General features: G+C 39.6%; 1 protein-coding gene across 1 annotated transcript in view; it reads right to left on the bottom strand.

The window, feature by feature from the left end:
- Window positions 1–22,805, bottom strand: part of HAO1 (hydroxyacid oxidase 1) — a 62,448-nt gene extending 39,643 nt beyond the window's left edge. The window contains exons 1-2 of the mRNA XM_082857479.1: window positions 22,610–22,805; window positions 17,126–17,277 (exon numbers count right to left, since the gene is read on the bottom strand). Coding sequence (XP_082713605.1) covers window positions 17,126–17,277; window positions 22,610–22,746 — 289 coding nt within the window. The 5' untranslated portion in view covers window positions 22,747–22,805. The remainder of the gene's footprint in view (window positions 1–17,125; window positions 17,278–22,609) is intronic.
- Window positions 22,806–23,062: the final 257 nt, after the last annotated feature.

Raw genomic sequence — 23,062 nt, 5'->3', positions numbered from 1 at the left:
TGTTTTTCATCCCTATTTTTCAGGTCACAGGTCAAATAAAGAAGACTTAAGCTGGAGATTATATTATCTATGGGTCACTAATCTGTTTCCCCCAAGTGTTCCTTTGAGAATTTCTCTCATAAGGACTCATGATTTGCAAAATATTGTCCAAAAATACCACATTTTAAGTAAGTAATAATAAGTAGTGATATGTATGAACATCCTGAACCATAGTGTTATTTTCATTGAGTTGTAAATATGGAAAATAACTCTAGGTCATCCAGTGCTGTTTGGAACAAACACTAGAGGACAATGATTGCTGGGATCAGAATCTCCTAACCATCAATTTACCACAAAGAAAATGTGTCCTGAAGAGGATGTGGCCTAAGTAAGGTCACAGAGAGATGGGCAACTGAGTGAAACAAGAATCCAGCATGTCTGACCACTCCTGCAAGGCAATGATTTTCCTAGAATTCCCAGATGCTCAGAAGATTCCCCTGGTATCAAATATGGATAAATGTACTCCTCCAATCCTTCAGGGCCATGACACCCAAGGGACACCCACAGTTTTCCATATGCCTGAGGGACAATACCATGGCCAGAGTTCTGTGAAAGCATGGGAATTTGGAAAACAGTGGGTAAGGCCTGCCATTGGTTTCCAGGTGCAGACTGTGGCTGCACAAAGTGGTCCAGCTAAGAGGACTAGCACATGATAAGGCACCTTTTTGTAGTTTATGAAAAAGCATCATGCAGGCAACAGCAGCTCTGCTAATAAGGATCAAAAATCCTCAAACAGATCTCCTTGAATTCATAAGAAATATCTACAGACATTCCACACAGATTGTTAAAACCCTACAAACCAATACACCAATAATATTTACTTTACTTAAACTATCAAATTAGCAGGAGGCTTCAGCCTTAACAAGTATTTTGCCCATTTCCCTTGGGTAAGCATGTCTGGAGTAAGGTAAGGCCAGTCTGTGCCACCTGGTTCCTGAGTCTTCTGGCTTTGATACTAATGGTTCCTGATGCTATTGGTGCTTGAGGTTCATTTTCCAAGATTAAATCATACAGGACTGAAATTTTGAATCAGGGTCCCCCCAAATTCTAAGTTACCATTGTTTCCAGGTATAGGCATTCAGTAAATACTTGGTAAATTAATAGGTTTACTCCAAGACAGTCTCCTGGATGCAGGGGGAATATCAGAGTCTGTGCTGACATATTATGAGTTGAGGCTAAGATGCTACTCCCAAGAGAGAACAGGAGCAAAACTGAGACAGCTCCATGTTTCTTGGAACATATATTACCAATGTGCTATGATCCCCATTAGCTTGTGATTATTTGCTGTGATAAAGAAAAACATTACTCTGAATAGCCAAAGCAATCCTGAGAAAGAAAAACAGAGCGGAGGAATCAGGCTCCCTTGACTTCAGACTATACTACAAAGCTACAGTAATCAAGACATTATGGTACTGGCACAAAAACAGAAATATAGGTCAATGGAACAGGATAGAAAGCTCAGAGATAGGGCTTCCCTGGTGGTGCAGTTGTTGAGAGTCCACCTGCCGATGCAGGGGACGCGGGTTCATGCCCCAGTCCGGGAAGATCCCACATGCCACAGAGAGGCTGGGCCTGAGAGCCATGGCCGCTGAGCCTGCATATCTGGATCCTGTGCTCCGCAACGGGAAAGGCCACAACAGTGAGAGGCCCGCATACCGAAAAATAAAAGAAAGCTCAGAGATAAACCCATTCACATATGGTTACCTTATCTTTGACAAAGGAGGCAAGAGTATACAATGGAGAAAAGACAGCCTTTTCAGTAAGTGGTGCTGGGAAAACTGGACAGCTACATGTAAAAGAATGAAATTAGAACACTTCCTAACACCATACACAAAAATAAACTCAAAATGGATTAAAGACCTAAATGTAAGGTCAGACACTGTAAAACTCTTAGAGGAAAACACAGGCAGAACACTCTATGACATAAATCACAGCTAGATCCTTTTTGACCCACCTCCAAGAGAAACAGAAATAAAAACAAAAATAAACAAAAGGGACCTAATGAAACTTAAAAGCTTTTGCACAGCAAAGGAAACCATAAACAAGACAGCCCTCAGAATGGGAGAAAATATTTGCAAATGTAGCAACTGACAAAGGATTAATCTCCAAAATTTATAAGCAGCTCATGCAGCACAATATCAAAAAAACAAACAACCCAATCCAAAAATGGGCAGAAGACCTAAATAGACATTTCTCCAAAGAAGATATACAGTTTGCCAACAAACACATGAAAGGATGTTCAACATCACTAATCATTAGAGAAATGCAAATCAAAACTACAATGAGGTATTACCTCACACTGGTCAGAATGTCCATCATCAAAAAATCTAGAAACAATAAATGCTGGAGAGGGTGTGGAGAAAAGGGAACCCTCTTGCACTGTTGGTGGGAATGTAAATTGATACAGCCACTATGGAGAACAGTATGGAGGTTCCTTAAAAACCTAAAAATAGAACTACTATATGACCCAGCAATCCGACTACTGGGCATATACCCTGAGAAAACCATAATTCAAAGAGTCATGTATCCCAATGTTCATTGCAGCACTATTTACAATAACCAGGACATGGAAGCAACCTAAGTGTCCATCAACAGATGAATGATTAAAGAAGATGTGGCACATATATACAATGGAATATTACTCAGCCATAAAAAGAAATGAAATTGAGTTATTTGTAGCGAGGTAGATGGACCTAGAGTCTGTCATAGACAGTGAAGTCAGAAAAACAAATACCATATGCTAACACATATATATGGAATCTAAAAAAATAAAGGTTCTGAAGAACCTAGGGGCAGGATAGTAATAAAGATGCAGACGTAGAGAATGGACTTGAGGACACAGGGAGGGCCAAAGGTAAGCTGGGACGAGTGAGAGAGTGACATGGACATATATACACTACCAAATGTAAAACAGATAGCTAGTGGGAAGAAGCTGCATAGCACAGAGACATCAGCTCAGTGCTTTGTGACCACCTAGAGGGGTGGGATAGGGAGGGTGGGAGGGAGACGCAAGAGGGAGGGGATATGGGGATATATGTATACATATAGCTGATTCACTTTGTTATACAGCAGAAACTAATACAACATTGTAAAGCAACTATACTCCATTAAACATGTTTTAAAAAAGAAAAAACATTGATGAATTACATCCACTGTTTTCAACACAGTTTTATGTTAGAAGGAGATAAGAGAGCCTGGGATTTGCAAGGACCACTCAGGAGACAGTCAAAAATTTTCCTACCTCCACTAAGGACAGATCTAAGATTCCGTTGGTACATACCAGCATGACAATTCAGCTTGTTGAAATATTGAAATACTTCCATTCCTGTTTGTAAATAACCATGGCTCCAAAGTAAATGACCCCTCTTCCTGAGTCCCTTCAATGTGACATCTCTCTTTTCTCTCACTAAGGAGTCTCTGGATTCCCCAAACTCCACACACCCACACAATCCAGCAATTTAAAGGCTGGTGCGTGGCAGAGCTGGGTACATCCAGACCACCATTAGAGCACTAGAGAAAAACATCTGAGCATCTCTTGCAATTGGTCAAAGTCTTTGCTCTACAGGTTGCTAAATATTTCAAATGTCACCTTGGCCTCAGAGATAAACATGTGTCCTTCCAGCTCATATTATTCTTTGGGGGGGCAAAAATTATAAGCTTTTGAATTTTGTAAACCACCTAGCATAGTCAGATTTTGTTGAGAAATTCTAATTCGAGTTATCCTAGTCTAGCGTCAAAAGCTCAAAATGGTTGAAGTCCATTTTCTTTCCCTATTCATTTTCCACAAAGAAACTCTCACTTGCTCTCAAAAGTAGCAACTGTCAGATTTCATTTTACAAAGGGCAGGGGTCAACTTTCATAGACCTCCATTCCCAAAATGTGGTGCAGCAACAGAAAACTCCAAAGCATGTCGCCTTTTCCCAACACCTGGCAAAATGGAGATCATCTCTGAGGTGATATTATTGTAAAGGCAAGGCCTGGCTCTTGCCCATGATGAGGATCCCCAGTATTTATCCAAGTCTAAAAATCTTGGCTTTCATAATAGTGAGGGTATCCTAGAAACAATGTACCCAGGAGGCTACCCCATTAAGTAAACATTGATCCCATATGACTATTTCCTTACTTCCACAAGCTCTTTGTTTCATCATCCCTAAGATATATCTTCAAGGATAGACACCTAAACTTTAAATGCTCTAGATATATTCAGACTTTGTTTATATTTGACATTTCTTTTTCTTCTTTATTTAGAGGCAATAGGAATACATTATGCCATTGCTATTAAAAAATGCATATCACTCACACACACACACACACACACCACTAAATGAGACACTAGTAAGGTTTTGGACCTTGAAACATCAAAGATAAAACCCTATAAATGACCTATGTGATAACATCTATCTCTCAGAAAGACAAGATCCAATGGATTGAGAGTCAGAAGGCCTGGGCTACAGTCCCAGCTTTGCCAACTGAGGCACATTTCATCTGCAAAGTTTGTCTAACCACAGCTGCTGCCCTGCCCACTTCATAGTGTTGTCAGATGGTCCACTGAGACAATGTTTGTGGATGTTTTCTGGTAAACTCTAAAGCTAAACTGTGGGACTCGAGGGACATTGTTCCAGCTAATGATTAAGAACTCTCCAGACAATAGGGGCTTCTTAGACAATGGGTGAATTTCCAGGATGTCCGGCCCCCTTCCGAGAAGGAGGGAGATAACAGAATGTAAAAAAGGTGTCTGTCAAAGACCAATCAGGCAGCTGGGGAGAAGGAGGGAGATAACAAAATGTAAAAAAGGTGTCTGTCAAAGACCAATCAGGCAGCTGGGGACAAGTTCCCTCTCTGGTCCGAGCCTAAGCCGGGACCAATCAGCAGGAGAACACAACCAAATCTATAATTTACATACGGGGAAGTGGGAACCTATAAAACTGACATATTCGCGCCCAAAAGGGTTCCTTCTTCGACCTCCTGCGTGAGGACCAAGGAACCCCGGTGCACCGGCCTTCAATAAACCTCTTGCGTTTTGCATCGACTTCCGACTCTTGTTTCCTGGGCGAGTCGAAACTCCTAGGAGACCGCGCAGGTCTAACAAAACAATTGTAAAGGGTTAAGTGAGAGAATGTCTAATACTATTTGGGAAAAGAAGTTCTAGATAGCTTTTTAAATTTTCCGAATTTTGCCGAGGACCTGGATTTCTCCTCATTATTCACAATCTTCTCAACACACAGCTTTCCTCTGCAATGGTTTTGATGCGTAAGACACTCATTTATCCTTGCAAATATATGGGCAAATTCTCACTACCTGAAGCAAGAAAGCACTTAAGGGAGAGAGGAAATTTCTCCAGGCCAAGGAATTCTGGGCTAGGGCTGATCATTTCCATTAATACATTCCGAGGGTGTACATCTTTTTGGAAAGTCAGGGACAAAACAAAAGCAAATAATCTAAGAGGTGTAACAAAAACATGCATTTCCCCACTCCTCATGCCTACCCTTTATTTGCCTACAGACTTTCATGGAGAGAACTGTGTGGTAAATCTATGCGGCTGCCAGCTTTTGCTAAGTCCAGCCATCTAGCAGTAATACCTAGAAGCAATGGTTTCAAATTCTCCCTACACTTTTTGGTTTCTCTCCTCTTTTATTTGCAATACAACTGCAAATATAATGATATGGAAATAATGAGATTAGCATCATTGTTTATTATCAGCTATAACCCCTCCCCCAACCCCAAAGTGGGCTATGGGCTAGTGAAAAATGTTGGTGCATTGTGTTTAACAGAATAAAAGTTATCCTCAGACCTATCCAAATGAAGTTTCTTATTAGAATTAAATCACATGCCTTAGGCTGGGGAAATGCTTCAGGGTTTGCAATAATCTGGCATAAGATCAAGTTAATTCTTCTTCCCCAGACCACCATTCAATAGAAATAACTCAGTTTCCTACACTATGAAACCTGTAATCAACTACCAAGGTTTACATCACTTCATATTAGATATGAATTCAGCCACCCCTGGGGTTGATGCAAATGCTAAACTCCGATGTTTAGCGATTTGGCTGGGCTAGAACAGGTAAATAGCTTTGCAAAGCAGCATGAGCTGGCAAAATCCTCCCTGTGGCTACGGAATGCAATTGTACTTCTAAATTTTGCCAAGGTTTCATTTTACATCAAGCCTAATGACAACATTTATTTCTAATCCAGGTAATCTGGATGTGAAGTAGAGAAGACAGGAAACCTATCGTGGCCTTAAATTTTAGGGATGCTAAGTCTGCCTGTCCCAATTCTTTAATTGAAAACTGCTTTGTACACGTCTCTCTTGTGTATCTTAGAGTCTGCTTCGCAGTTCCTGCTCATTGCAGGCAGTCATCACAAAATCAGCTGGCCCTCAGAAGGTCTTAGAGGATCTTTGGATGGAAATGATATTCATGCTACACCCAAAACTGTTTCATCTTTGAGGATTTAAGTTATGCCTTTGGCTGGGAACCACCACAAACTTTCATTCCAAGTCTTTGTCCAGTGCTTCTCAAGCTTCGACATACACAGGAATCACATGGGGATGTTGATAAAATTCAGATTCTGACTCAATAGGTCTGGGATAGGACTTAGATTCTATATTTCTAACAAGCTCCCGAGTGATGCTGATGCTTGTTTCATGGACTATACTTTAAGAAGAATGAAGTAGATATCTTCTTTCACAAGGACTCATGCAAGTTAATTGGATATATCTGATGGCCTGAGTAATGACAGGACCTTATAGGAAACAGGAGGGAGAAACTTACCAGTGGTGTTACGGGGGGGGGGGGGGGGGGGGGGGGGGGTGCGGATAGCAGCTGGCTCCTGTCTTGTCAGTTGCCAGCCACATACTGCTGAATCTTTCTTCTCCATTGTTGTCCCTCTGCAGAGGGGCGCAGGTACCTTTGCAACATTTTCTTATGCATTCATCTTTTGCTAGATTTAAAGTCAAGGAACTAAATTGCATTACAGTAACAACCTCTCAGCACACTTAACCATTATCAGACATATTTTATAACCTTGCTTATCCAAGATTTTCCTAGCTTCCTAGATTTCAAATTCAAGGCAAAATTAAGCAACAGAATAAAAATAAAATGACAGAAGAAGAGGAAAAAGAAGATGTTTCTCAAAGTTAAGAAGGCACAATTTACCAATATAAAATAGCTTCCAAATGTTTAATGTCAGCACCAACAACCTTACACATATAAATAAGCTGCTGAATCATCAAATAAAACTAAAGTTCATCATGCTAGGCTTGACAAGGGAGAGAATTATAATACATTTGAGAACGATGTTTATTCACTACCACAAAAAAAAAAAAAGAAAAACAACAACAGAGAAAATGTAAACTATTAGTTATCAATGGGAGTCAATGTCTGATATTTGGAACATTAATTCATGTGGGATAAGTCATATATCCAGATTAGAGCAGAGCAACTAAGCAATGTGCTACTTTGGGTACAAATTATTTCCTTGAAAATAACTTTCCTATATGGGAAAAGTGAGTTAAGCTTCCAAAATTATGTATTTAAAGGAAAGGGGATAATATGATGAAAGGGCCCAAAGGGGCTTTTTTTAGGTACATTTGATTAAAAAGCTCCTGCAAAACTTAGTCACCAAAACAGCTGTGCTGAAAATTTTGCTGAGAAAACGCATTTTGTCCTCTGCACAGGAAGTCATTATGTAATGGGGAAAATATGCAATGACAAAGTACCAAGCAGTTGTGTGGTTCTAAACTCAGGGTCTGACACACTGAAGTGTTCTCATCCTACCAGTTTACCCTACCAGCCAGTGAGTGGGTCAGCCTTTCTTTGCACAGGAACTATTATTACACAGGTTTGTTAAAGACACAATTAACGTTATTGTCTTAATGTCTAAAGTTATCATTGAGATTACCCAGAAGAAGAATGTTCTGAAGTCAGTCATCTAAGGGAAGAACAAAACTTCTACTATAATCATGAGTGAAATACTTAGAAGTGGTCAAACAAATATTCATGTACGATTTAGAAAATTTAACCGATTTAAATACTGCCCCAAAAGGCCAAGAAACCAGTGTTTTCATGATGGTTCATTGTCTGAATTTGGAACAGTAACCTTGAGCAGTCATAATGTCACTACACCTCAAGAACTCTTTTTCATTGTATGGAAATATTTTCAAGGAACAGTTAGTCCAATGACATCTTAGCCCTCCTTTCCTTGCTCCTACTTTATCTCTGGGGCAGAATTCTGCAATAGACAAAAACATTAGCTTTACTATACCGATTCCCAGGTTATTATTCTGTCATTTTATTGAGTCGTCAGGTCCTGTCATAACCGGCTGATGGCATGGAGATGACACCACAGTGAGATGCCTTTTAACGATGGTTTCAAGGAGTATCAGGTTTGCACGTGGTGACTTCAATCAACCTCTCTCAATTTAACAACCTCAGTATTGGAATATGTATGTCAGCCTCTGACTTCTCACTGTCACATCTTTAAGGTCATCAGGCACACTAATAATTTGAGAAGAAGCACTCTCATGCTCTTGAGAAAGCTGATCAATAGCTGAAATTCTGGTGCAAAATACTAGAAATTATTTCATTTGATGTTGGTCTTTAAGATAGCTGGAGTCTAATTTTTTAATAGCTGTTTTGGATTAATGAAGTTTGTCTCATTGCAAAGTGATTTCAACACTGAATCTATCACTTTTTGAAAAATTTTATATATGAATTATACATTTATATATATGCATATATAAGATGTCCATAATCATTAATATATATGCATGTGTATGTAGATGTAACATGCGTGAGTGTGTGTACAGATAGAGCATGTCCACTGACTTTTTTTTTTCTTTTTGCGGTACGCGGGCCTCTCACTGTTGTGGCCTCTCCCGTCGCGGGGCACAGGCTCCGGACGCGCAGGCTCAGCGGCCATGGCTAACGGGCCCAGCCACTCCGCAGCATGTGGGATCCTCCCGGACCGGGGCACGAACCCGTGTCCCCTGCAATCGGCAGGCGGACTCAACCACTGCGCCACCAGGGAAGCCCCTACTGACTTTTGATTATTGAAAAAGAAGGTCCAGAACACAAAACTGAGATAAAAGAGTTTGAAAATAAAAGCAAGAAAAGGTATGAATTGATTTTTTTTACTACAATGATGCAAAGAGATATCCCCTTCCAAATGTTTAACTAATGTAATTTGGACAAAGTTTTAGTGAACTATCCTTTCTCCTTTATTCCTCCCTACTTTTGTTTCTTCTCTGTAAAAGTGATAAAATAATGGATGAAGACAAATAACCGGGTTAAACTCTAGAGTGAAACAGATCAACAACCTCATCTTAACCACTCACCAACACTAGACATTGGTCAAAGGTGTCCTTCTCCTCCACTGTCAGCTGAGGAGAATGATAAATAATAATGACCTCACAGATCTATTGCGAGGATTAATAATAGGGATGAAAAGTCCAAGCACCTGGTGCATAAAAGGCACTCACCTCAGAAAGAGTAAAATTTCATTTAAAGCAAATCTGGTGCTTTTCCTGGATTTAGATAAAATTAAGAATAATGGTGATATTTTCCTTGTAGGTATGCTGAAATGTATATCTACTTGATCACCTAGTACAACACATAAATATATCAATAAAGCTTTCAAAAATACATCGTTTGGGTCTGGAGTAAAGGAAATGACAATTTTTCCTGCCGAATGGTCTTTCACTCAGTGTTAAGGCTGATCACTTAATCTCGGAAAATCCAGAAAATTCAACAGCTAAAGCTCTCACCTACACCCTAATTCAGTTCTTTGGGGTCTTTGTGTTACTCTGCAATCTGTTCCACCTGCACCTTAATAGGTGGCCAAGTCATAGCTGAGTCCCAAAACTTCACTTTGGAATGTTCTGGTCTTTTAGGCTCAAAAAGAAAGTGTTTAGACTTAATGGTTTTATGACCCATCAAATTCTGTGTGGTAGCCTCTAATTGCATCCAGGGGCAGGAATTTCTTTTTTAAATCTTTTTTTTTTTTTTTGACAGTTTAATAAGAATTTACTAATATGCCGAGCATTCCTGGAATGCATTAAGTGGGTTTTAATTTTTCTCTATTTGAGGTCCCAGCACTCCCTCATGTGGCATTTGTCCACATAACAAGTCAGAAGCAAAAGGATAAGTAAATATTTAATCTCCTTTTTTCTCTTTCTTTTTGATTTCCCATGATTAAATGGAGCAAAAGAGCTAATGCATACCTCCATGGAGTAAAAAATAAAATTTTATTACAGCTACTGTGCATAAAACCAGAGAGATTTTCACCATAATGTCCTAAAAGCCTCAATGCTATAGTAAGCATTTTGTTAATTGGTTCTTTGAGAAATCAGAAATGTTCTACTTATTTTGCAAGATGGAAATTTAACCTAATGAGACCACCTCCCTTATGTGCTACTAGCATTTATGTTTATTATTGCTATTTTCTTCAATATTTTAAATATTTTGGAGAAATGATCCTGTATTCATCCCTGAGGCTTATGTGAAGGATAAAACTTAAAAAATCAAAAACCAATCTAGTAGAGTTTCAAACGATATGCCATTATAAGTAGAGGCATTTATCTGACTGCTTAAATATTATAATAATGGTTAATTATTAAAATGTTGACTAAATCATCCACTGCAATAAATCTCTTATTCATAAAACAATGCATAGCAAACTGCTCTCCACTGAGTGTTTTCTGGTTATTTTCCTTCCATCTTAAAAGAGTTTTAATTTTCATTTGTTTAAAATTCAAGCCCCTTTATTTATGCTCCTGAATTTTGCACAAGGCTCTTATTTCCTAATAAGTTTCATATTCTGTGGCTTATTCCATACTCTCAAAACTAAAAGGATAAAACTGTAAAAACATAAAACACTTATAGTAAATATTACAAGACTATAGCATACAGCTTGCCTTAGGGGTCTTGCTGCAGTTAATGACATTTGGAAATATCAGCAACTGACCAGGGTATTATAGACAGCATTGTGTAAGTGATTAATAACCTTGAGCAAGGTATTTAATCTCTCCAAGCCTCAGTTTCCACATGCACAGGAGTCAGAGAAAGATCCTCAGGGCTTGGGGCTCACACATTTTAAGACAGTGGTCAGGGATAGATGAGTTAATAAATTCAAATTGCCTGGCACACATTAATTGCTAAATAAATGGTCGTTATCATCATTTTCCACAAGAATTTGAAGTATCACTTTTAAAGTTTATGTAAGCATTTATTAAACACCTATTTGTTTTCAGCAAGATCTAGAGATCAGTAATTATCTGATCGTTCTCTTCTATCCCAAGAATGCAGTTTTGAGAAATGAAAATCCAATGTAGGCAGATGCTCACTCCACAGTCTATATCCTCCAGGGCTGGCATAGAGTGGAAAGTAAAGGAGAGAGGGGGGATTTCAGCAATGTCAGGAGGGGCAGGTCTTGACTTTGGTCTCTTTTTTTGTATTTGACGTCATCTTAAATGGGCACAAAACCAGTTATTTGTATGCTGAAAAAAATTGTAAAGATCATCTACTCCTGTTGGGAGTTTTATGTTTTTGAGTATTCTTTTTGTTTTCATCTTAGCAGCAGAACTTTTTCTCTAAAGCACCGTTCTTTTCAGTCCCAACAAGCAACACAAGTAGCTGTGTGCTCAGTGACACACTTAACTTCCTTGAGATCATTGGAAACAACTCCAGCCTCCTTGCGACACCAGAAGTGAACCACTGATCACATGTAAGCAGCTCACTTTATCAGTGAGGAAACATAATCCTAGAGAGTGAAACTAGTTAGTGGTGAATTTCCACATAAATCAGTTGCCCCAGCTGGACAGCCCAGGGGACAGTTGTAGCCCACAAAAGTATTTGCCTTGGCCCACACATTGTTGCTCCAAACAGTGTTTTAAAGAATTTTGATTTATTTGCCAACATTTAAAAACCAGGACATTGCACATTAAAATCAAGATTTCTGGCTTCTCTTAAATTTTTGAAGATTTGGCAACCACCCCACATCCTCACTCCCATGGGGCATCAGTTAGCTAGTGCCAAGATGTGGCTGCCCTCCTTCGATGGAACCTGCAATCTAGGTTTGGTACCCTCCCCACCACTGAGCTTGCATTATTGTTTTCTTAACTTCATCCCTCCTTGGATATTTACATTACCAGCCTGGCCCTTAAAGTCATTTTTTGAGGTTCCTGCATAAAGCTTAAAACAAAAACATCTTTAACAAAGTAAAAAGAGCAATTTTTTACTCCCACTAAGATATTATAAATGGAGTATACTTTTCTGAAAGTGAGTTTTTAATGTATGGGAGAGAAATATTTTAGGGACTTGGAATCTCAGGGGCAAATAAAAATTGAGCCCCATTTTGGGAAGCTTTTCCTAGTATTTATCTCATGTGACCCTCACAAGAGCCTCTAGAGGTAAGATCTCTCATTTAACTAGGGTTGCCGGCTGTAGCAAATAAACATAGGATACCAGTTACAAATGATTTGGTTTTTATCTGAAATACAACTATAACTAGTTCCCTGTATTTTATTTGGCAACCCTATACTCGTTGCCATTTAGAAAATGAAGAAAGAGTAGCTCCATTGGTCACTCTACAACCACACAGTCATGTAAAGAAGAAAGCTCTGCTCTTGGGCTTAGTTCAAAATGCAGACATGTCCTACAGTGGTGAGGAGAAAGACCAAATGACCCCTGAAGCAAGTCTCTGTGAAGAAGTCTGGAGAACCAGCTGCGAAGGCAAGACCATGGTACCACAGCAACTTCCAGAACTTTCTAGATGCTCATTCTAATTATTCAGGCCAGACCATTCCCTGGGGATTTGATTTCACCTACTTTTACTGACCAGGCTAACAGGAACACTTTCTCCAGAGATGGCTTCTAACTAACCCCTACCCTCTGAACTTGGCCCCAGTTTCTCCTTCTAGCTAAGGACAAAGACCCTGGAAAAAAGAAAACTTGATTAGGGGCCAGATAATTAGGAGGGTGGGGAAAAAAATCCTCCACAGCAACATCCATGCATAGATCTCACAGTTTCCCCAAGGATCAGGCTAGCTTGAGAGAGTTTCCATATTTGGAAATGATAGAGTAAATCAAATATCAGCTGCATAATTCCATGTTGATTTTCTGAGTTTTGAGAAAAGAAAGCAGTGTCTACCAAATACGTACGTTCCTCCACTCTTCCTTAAATTTGCCTGTGGCTGTACAAATACTCAGTTAGTCATTGTCTTGGTTTGCATTCTTCCAGAAACTGACAATGAGACAATGCTATGAGCCTGAGTCTTGTATTTGGGAATGATGGCAAGGTGAGCTGACGGAGTAGGAAAGTGAAAGAGGGATGGGAGGCAGCCAGTGAAGGGTGTGCTAATGGGCAGGTAACTTCTGAAGGCAACTGGGGCTCAGTCTTATTAGGGAAACCCTGGGTGATGGGATTAGAAGATGCTTCAGTTATCCTGATCAAAGAGAGCTGAGGTATTTATCCACCAGCCAGAGGGATGCCCTTCCACTCACCCACTTCCAACCACCACCCCCATTCATCAGCTCCTGCTGCCAGAGAAAATGTTAGGCAAAAAGCTGCAGGTTCTGATAAAAATGCGAAGTAATAAGGGAATATATCCTGGGCACCAATAGCATCTGTTCCAGGCACACATTCTTTCCTTCCAAGTAACCTGCCATCAAAATGTATCAGCCAAGGAATACTCTTTGTTATGAGCGGATCAGCACCTGTTTGGGGGATTAATCTTAATATTAAAAAGACCATCAATCCATAGACAGTAATTGGAAGGTCGAAGAAAACCTTAAGAATGTTGAAATCCTTGAGGGATGATTCTACCACAAAGCTGGAATATAAACAGTCATGTCACTGCCCTGACAGGAATGTGTTCAGGATCTTGGCTTCTCCAACCTGGTGTGTATAACCTTTCATTGCCAGTTCCTCTGCGTCCTCAGTGTCACCACATCCTCTTTGTTCTGCCTGTTCTACCTTATGCTAATGTCTATCAAGTATTTCAGTCTCCTGCACTCCCCCGGCGGGGTCTGCTCTGCGTGCACCTTAAGTGACAAATTAATTACTTTTAGGGAATGTGATTTACAGATACATGGGCTTCCCTTCATGATACTTATGGGATTTTCTGGAAATTAAAAGCAGCACAAGGTGGTTAAGAGCCCAGACTCTGGAGCCAGACTGCCTAGGTCTGAATCCCATCTCTATCATTTATGAACTGTGTGACCCTGGGCATCTGCCGTGTGCCTCTGTTTCTCCTATATAAAATGGGCTTAATAATAGTACCTACTTCTTCGGACTGTTCAGGGGATGTGATGTTTTGTTTTTGTTTTTTTGGGGGGTTACATGGGCCTCTCACTTCTGTGGCCTCTCCCGTTGCAGAGCACAGGCTCCGGACGCGCAGGCTCAGCAGCCATGGCTCACAGGCCCAGCCGCTCCGCGGCATGTGGGATCTTCCCGGACTGGGGCACGAACCCGTGTCCCCTGCATCGGCAGGCGGACCCTCAACCACTGCGCCACCAGGGAAGCCCGGATGTGATGTTTTAATACTTGTAATGTGCTTAGAAAAGTGCCTGGAACATGGTAATCATTTTATAAATAAATAAATCTAAAGGGATAAGACTCCAATAGGCATTTAATAATGTTTCATGGTTAATGCTAGAAGGAAATAATGTTAGATAAAACAGTACTGCCTAGGCTGTCAAATTATAGTTTCTAAGTAAGCTTTCTTCTCATTTTTCTTTCCACCCCACCCCCAGCAAAAGTAAGGAGCCATCAGAGGTGATTTGGAGAGTAAGTCCTATCAATTACTAACTATGAAAACCTGCTTTCTATGGAACTAGCTCTTTGCCCATAAAATGGGGACAGTGACACCTGTCAAATAGCAAATAAAATGATATATGTAAAAATACTTTACAGGCTCCAGGGCATTTTACCAAGTGAGCTTTGCTTATTGCCTTCTTCACTTCCTTTCGTTCGCTTCCACTCCATGATTCCTTCTCCAGTTTTCTCTCTTCTTTTAAATTTAGCTTTTATTGGTCTCTTCTTGCAAAATAATTCAAAGAAAACTGTATACACATGGACCAAAATAAGAAGACTATAGAGTCAGGAATAGTCCCATCACTCATAAATAAAAATTTGTAAAGTGTGGTCTACGTTCTTGGTCTTCAAAAATAAATATATTATATGACCTTATTATTGTTTGTAACTGCTTTTTAAAAATTATTATATTGTAACATATTTCCATGCCACTCAACTCTTTCTATAATATGATTTTTAAGTGTTTAGCCCATATTTATGCATCCTATTTTTTGCAACCAATCTCCAAATATGGGACATTCGAGTGTTTTCCTGACTTTTTTCTTATTAAAAATAACAGGCATGAAAATCCCTGCAAAGATGTCATTCCTCAAAATCATAATTATTTCCTTGGCATTCCTAGAAGAAACTTCATAACATCACTTGGAATTCATATTTTCAAAGCTTTGATACATAGTGTCAAATTATTTTCTAAAAAGATTATTCTATTTTTCACTCTTCCTACCAGTATTTGAAAATGCACATTTTCAACATGCGTATAACCTAATCACCCTATGTAATCTTAAAATAATAATCTGATATTCAGAAAATAAAATTATAATTTTATATTTGATAATTATGGATGGGATAAAAATTGAATGCTTTTCATACATTTATTTGTTATTGTTATGCCTCCATTTGTGAATGTCTTATCTGCCTTTTTTCAATTGCATCTTTTACTCCATTTTTGGGTTATATGTTATTTTATTATTCAAATAAAAGAGCTCTTTACACAGGAAGGACATTAACTCTTTGCAGTCTCATTTTTCAATTCATTTTAGTTGGTCATTTGTTTTAAACTTTTATAGATATTTGAGAGTGTGGAAATTTCCATTTTTGTGTGTGTGCTGATTTGTTTGCTTTTGTTTCACTGGTTGCTATCTATAGCATTCTTGGAAAGTCCTCTCTTATCCTAACTTTAAATAGACCGATACATTTCCCTTTTTTCCCTCTCCTTCTCAATATTTCAGGATTACTATAGACAAATGGCTGTGGCCACACTTATCTGTGTGTGGTCCTAGAATTAAAGCGACTCCAGACTCTAACCTAAGTCTCTCTAGCACAACCTCACTGTGTCATGCTGACAGTCCAGGCAGTATTTTGTGAAAGACATTTCAAGGAGGGAAGCGAATCCACAAGATCCTTAATTCTTAAAATGAAGATGTTTTAAAATAGTATTTAGTTCCTGCTCTTTGGTCCTGAATTCCCTGCCTTGCTCAGCATCAAAAAAAAAAAAAAAAAAAAAATCAGATAGACTTCATTACCAACTTTTATATGTGTTTCTGAAGCAGAATGTGGGGAGATTTATCACTGCACATATCCTTTCAAACATTCATAGTTGCTAGGGGACTGGGAAGTTAATAAATTAGCCCTAATTAGGAATTTCTGCATATCGTATTTGAATTTCTCATCATTCCCTCCTAAGGCAGTTGGAAATGCTCTACTGGGAATATAACCTATCAGTAAATGAATCATGGTCCAAAACCATGGCAGAAAACACAACCAAGTCACTGCATTTGCTCTTTGATGGTGAGAATCATGTGGTTTGGGGGAAGCAGCAAGGGCTTTGAAATTAGGTAGCCATGAAGTTGAGCCCATCTCTGTACTGCCTAGCTGTGTGACCACGGGTGAGTCCGTTTCTCAGACCTCGATATTTTGAGATATTGATATTGATACTCATAATACGACTAAAAGTCATTGAGCCACTACTCTGTGCCAGGCACTGTTTTAGATACTTTATATATGTGAACTCAGTTAATCCTCACAGTAACCCAAGGAGGTAGGTACTATTTTTATCTCCATTTTACAGCTGATAAAACTGAGTATCTTGCTAGAGTCGTACAGCTAGAAGGTAGAAGAGCAGGACATGCAAGAACAGGCATTTTGATGCCAGTCAATGAGCTTAACTTTTGTGAGTATAAAGACATCCAGGGAAGTGTTTGCTTGATGCATACAGAGAAGGGAGTCACTAAATATTAGCCCATTTCTGTCCCTTTGAGTGAGAACCTTGCTCCTACCTCGCACAGTTGCAAGCTCCCCATCCACGTGAGCCATGCGCTGCATGGCAGTAGCCCCAACGCAGATTGGCATGCTGACTCTCTGCCCTAAAACAGAAGTCGACAGGTCTATTTCAGCAACGTTCCGGAGCATTCGTGGATAAAGTTTCCACCTAGAATGTTTGAAAAAGAAAAAAAGTTTTTAGAATTTCAAAAGCATAACCAAAGCTTTGACATTACATTTGAGTTAGAAAGAGAAAACATTCTTCTATTTTTCCCAGCAAGCAAAGTCCTTTACAAAGCTCAAGGAAATGCGGTAAATCTTAATAGTTGTTAAGATGGAGAGTTAACAATAAGATGAATAATAAACTTCTCAAGCCATTATTCTTAGTAGGTATAATTGACATTTTATAGAATTAAACCATTTGAGTGTATGGTTTTTTGCCCTTTGAGAAACGCATGAAGTTGTGTAACCAGACAATCAAGATCTAGAACAGTTCAGTCATCCTGAATATTTGCCCCATTTCCTTTTGTAGTGGAACTCTCCCCCATCCAATCCCCTAACAACCACTGATCTTTTTCTTTTTTTGTCCCTATAGTTTTACTTTGCAAGAATATCATACAAATGGAATCATATATAGTCGACCCTTGAACAAGGCGGGGGGCGGGGTGGGTGGAGGGGGTCAGCCCTTTGCACAGTAAAAAAACTTTACAGTCGGACCCTCCCGATCTCCAGTTTCACATTCACGGATTCAAGCAAAGATGGATCGTGTAGCACCGATTCAGTGAAAAAAATCTCTGTATATGTGCACCTGCTCAGTTCAAACCCACTTTCAAAGGTCAGCTCTAGTATGTAGACTTTCGAGTCTGGCTTCTTTCACTTAGCCTAATGCTTCTGAGATTCACCCATATTGCTGCATGCATCAATAATTGTTCTCTTTGGTTGATGACTAGTATTCCACTGTAAGAAGGTAGCACAGTTTGTTTATCCATTCTCAAGATAAGAGACATTCGGAATCTTTCAACTTGGGGTGATTATAAATAATGCCACTATAAACATTCACTTAAAGGTTTTTGTGTGAATATAGCTTTCATTTCACTTCTTCCAAGCCATTTTCAAGATGGTATAGAATGGCATGGAGGTTAGATTAGAGTTTAAGAAGATATCCTATATCTACTTCAGCAGTATTTTTTCTTACAGACAGTAGCTTCAGGGAACTACTTTTAAAATTTGATGTGGTTTCTTCAGAATCCTTGATCTGAATTCAGTATCCATTGAAATATGATGATAAGGGAAGTTTTTATTTTAGTTTAATTGAGCATTTTCATGAACAATGTTATTTGGCAAAGACGAGTTTTTGGCTTGAATTTTTGACCCCTGAACATTATCTTAAATTACTTTTTCTGTAATACTTTTGTGTAGCAATGAAAGTTACTAACAAACCAAGAATCAAACTAGTAAATTTTACAGGAAAACTAGTTCTCTTTTCTCTCAGCAAAATTTGTATCTCTTATTTGTTCAGGATTATTTTCTCCTCATTAGTAACTGATTAAAACTGAAAAAAATACAGCCCCATTCCTAATGAGTACTAAGGCAATAAACATGTGAGTACACACACATACGTACCTAACTAGCACTTACCTTTCAGGACATAGATTTAACTCTGCTTCTAGATAGATCAAGATTTTTTATCAATACAGTGAAGTGTGATTTAGTAAGGGAGTCACCAAAATAAATCAAACCTCCCAAGTCTTAACTGAAGCCTACTTCCTGTAGCAGAAGAAGAAGTTCTGTCTTCGTGTTGCCTTGAGGAATAGCTAAGGGTCTGTAATATAACCCTTCCTCACATAATAAAGTAAAAACATCCAGCCCTTGCAAGCATAATAAAGAAGTTTAACTGTGATTTCTCTGCAATTCCTTTGAACATCATAATTGTCATGATTTTCTGTCACACCACATGCTCTGCTGCTGGAAGTCTGTTCTTCTCGACTGACCCTCACAGCGTAATTCTTTGATCTCCATTCTGATGGGGGAGAGGCAGAAGCCTTGAAGAGAGTTTTTTACTACCAATCATCTCTAAGTGTATTATTAGAATGAGAGAAAAAGATTTAATAGCAGCCGTTGGCACGCTGGCCTTGGAAGGCATTAATATTTACATAGAGGAAACAATGAAAGCTTTTATGAAGCATACACACAGAGCTGCGGGGCATCAGCCGTGTGTGTGTGTGTGTGTGTGTGTGTGTGTGTGTGTGTGTGTGTGTGTGGCAGAAAGAACATTTTCAAATATCCAGTTCCCCTTTTTAAGGCAAGGTTCCCCCTTTTAAGGCAAGCTACTTCCATCTCCAGGCAGTAGCTTTAGGCTTGTCCACTAGGTGGCGCAGTCACTTAAATAACTGTTCTTGCTTCCCACACACGTTATTTCCTGCCTTGAGGATGGCATTACAGACACCCGTCAACCAATGCACAAAATGCAATTCCTAGGCCAAATTAGATGAGATCAATGGAGTGGGAAATATATGTTCTCTAGAAAGTCCTCCATATTTTGAAATCTTCCAAAGAGCGGTTACAACTAACCTTGTCAGGTAATTCCAATAGCTCTCCAAGCCCCACCCAATCCCATTCCCCAATTTAAGAGATTTTTTTTCCACAGTCTTACATAAAACAGTAGCTGACTATAACCTTGGACTCTGCTCTTATAGGACCTCCACCTTGGAAAAAGTTATGAAGATTGACAAAATAATCGAGCCAATTGAATAATAAACCTCTTTCATAGGTTTCCTGAGTTAAAATAAGTGGGGCAAAAGTTGGGATCCATTTTGTTAGGGAAACCACTGACTGAAACAGCCTGCCCTAGCCAGGCCCAATAGTAAACACTTGCATGAGTTTTATTAAACAGGAGGTCCTGGTAAGGAACGCGAAACTAACAAGCCACCATCAACCGGAAGAATTCAGGAAAAGTCGAAAGGAGAGGAGACTCCAGTGATCTGTCCTACCAACTTCACAGAATCCTCCTCACTGGAATCCATCTTCGTTGAGTGATGCGTTTGTCTGGAGTTTGTTTATTTTGCCATCTTCATTTGAATCAAATGAGACGTTTCCAACTGATTGCCTTCATCCCATCAAGCCAAAGCCACCACCACCTCTGTAGAACATCTATTTTTAGTTCCACGTGATCAGCTTGATGACACAGGGTGAGGACTGAAAGGCCACCCAGCAAGTTACACAGCAAAGGAGGAGCTGGGATGTTAGATAGGCAATGTGTGCTGCAATAAAAACTCCTCAGGTGGTTGATAATAATCCTCTCTCCTCCAGAGAAAGTTGATTAATACGTTTTTCCCTTCTTTAAAGCTGAACAAAATTGAATGATCAAGGTTCGTGGAAAAGGTGGCATTGAAACCTCATTCTCATTATCTGTGTCTTGACCCTAAATTACTCAGTACTTAGGCTGAGTAAGCTGAGAATACTCACTGCAGAACCAGGTAATTCACAGAAGTTGTGAGGTACTTTTCCAGTCCACATCTTGGAAGTCACCACAGTCTTCTGTGTCTCACCGGGTTTCTAGAATTTCTAGGGTTGAAGAGGTGTTCTGTCTGCTTTGCTACACCCCTTTGCTTCCTCTTAAAGGCCTCCAGTGGGCCAATTGTTTTGGGTCCAGTTTGCATCAATTCAACCCACCAGCACTATGGAGGCCCAAGGTCAATGTGCATCCACTGGAATGTAAGCTCCTGTGGACAAGAATTTTCTTCATCTGGCTTACTGCTCTATCCTCAGCATGTAATACTGAATTGAGCCCATTGAGAGTCTTAATGTGTGAGGTAATTAATCAACTAGCATGGGGTGAAGGGTGGTAAGGGGTGAGGAAGGCTGTGTATAAGTGGAGTAGGTGGTCACTTGAGCATTGTGCCCCAAGGAATGCTGAGGGACACCAACTCCATCATCCTGTCAAGGCCCTGAAATTTCCTTGGTTAAAATTACCTATTTGTGGGCTTCCCTGGTGGCACAGTGGTTGAGAGTCCACCTGCCGATGCAGGGGACACTGGTTCGTGCCCAGGTCCGGGAAGATCCCACATGCCGCACAGCGGCTGGGCGTGTGAGCCATGGCCACTGGGCCTGCGCGTCCAGAGCCTGTGCTCCACAACGGGAGAGGCCACAACAGTGAGAGGCCCGTGTACCGCAAAAAAACAAAAAAAAACAAAGTTACCTATTTGTGTTCAAGTGTTGCTTTCAGGAGACTACTAATAGGCAAACCATATCACCTGGTGATGAGTTGAGATGGGCCCAAGAAGGGGCATCTTCCAAGAGCAGAAAATGTTGAAGGGACCCCAAAATTTTACATAACAGTTGGAAAAAATCATGCAGAATTTTAAGCCGCTCCACTCTTTGCCAGCTTTTCCCTTCCCATAGCTCTCCCAGCGTCCCAGAAAAGATCTGAGACAAAGCCAAGGCTTGAAGGAGTTTTGGGAAGCCCCCCACCCCCTTTCACCCCACTCTCAGGCTCCTGCATGGATTTGCAAATGAATCGGTGCTGCTTGCCAGGAACCACCTTGGTTAGAATGATTTCATTTCTCCTAACTTACACATAGAAAAATGATTTTGAGTGATTTTGCTCTAGGCTAAAGAAGAAATGAGGAAGGCAGGCAGATTCTTTCCCCTGGATACTTTTTGCCTGTTTTCTTTAATTTTTCATCCTCCATGAGTGCCCGCGACATTTGCTGGCTTCACTGAAAGCTATTATATAAGATGAATGAGCCCCAAAGACTATAGTATATGGAGGGCTCGCCTCCCCTGCTCCAGCAAATAAACCATTTCCTAATTGCTGAGAGAAAAAGGGGTTTTCCTCCTTTAAAGTTATTTTGTTTCTTGTTTTTATTACAAATAGAAAACATAAACCATGATATCTACCATCTTGGGCTTTGAAATATGAAAGTCAAGGGAAAACTAATTTGGGAAGAGAGATGAAGCACTTTGAAGGAGAGATGAAACAGCAAAGTTGAAAGAGTAATGCTATATGGACAAACTGGAATCTAAGGTGAAAATTTAGACAATGGTAATCAAAATAAATGATAGTGGAAAACCAGCAGGATGGCAACATCTGAGGCAACCATCCGATCTGGTTTGACCAGATAAGATGGCTATCTTATGTTTAATATTAATAGTTTCCTACACCATAAAATAGACCATCACTGTCATACTCAGAGAAAAAGAAAATGGAGTCATCAGAATTTGTCACCATTTTTATACACAGTTAAATGTATAAAAATGTATGTATCCACATAATTCCAAGTGAGGAAAGTTAGGGTTAGCTTTTTTCAAGATTCCCAGGCTTGGAATATGTTCAAACAAGTTTAAAGCCCAACATTTCTCACAGTCCTATGAATTTCGCCTCTCTACTAAGCATAATATCTAGACAAATAATTCCACACCATCAACATTAAAGCTGAAAGATCTTGTTTTGATAGAATGTCTCTGTGTAATTTTTAAATATGATTTTAAAAAATTCTTACCTGGAAAATGCTGCAATATTATCAGCCAAGGTTTCCTGATCATTTGCCCCAGATTTATAATAGTCATATATAGACTTTGGAAGTATGGATTTAGCATGTTGTTCATAATCACTGATGCAAACAAGCCGGGTGAACATTTTCCCGTTGCGAACCCTGGGATATTTTTCTTTTTTTTCCCTGTGTTGCTTTCTACATCCTGACAATTCTGTTATTTGTCAATTATTAATAGACTTTTTCCAAAGTTCAGATTTAGTTTTCTGTTGTGTACATTAAGAGAGCAAACATATGCTTAGACTTTGAAATTTTATTTGCAGCTGTCTGCCAAAGAACAGGTAGTACACCTAAGCCACAAGAAGTTGGGTTGGGGAGGCAACAGGAGGGGATTAGGTGTTTGTCACATTAAAAAGGCAGAAGAAAAAACAAACAAACAAAAAAAGGCAGAAGAATGAGTAA

Source organism: Leucopleurus acutus, assembly GCF_964270905.1.
Source record: "Leucopleurus acutus genome assembly, chromosome: 16".
NCBI lineage: Eukaryota > Metazoa > Chordata > Mammalia > Artiodactyla > Delphinidae > Leucopleurus > Leucopleurus acutus.
The sequence above is the reverse complement of the archived record's forward strand: the minus strand, read 5'-3'. Positions and strand labels throughout refer to the sequence as shown.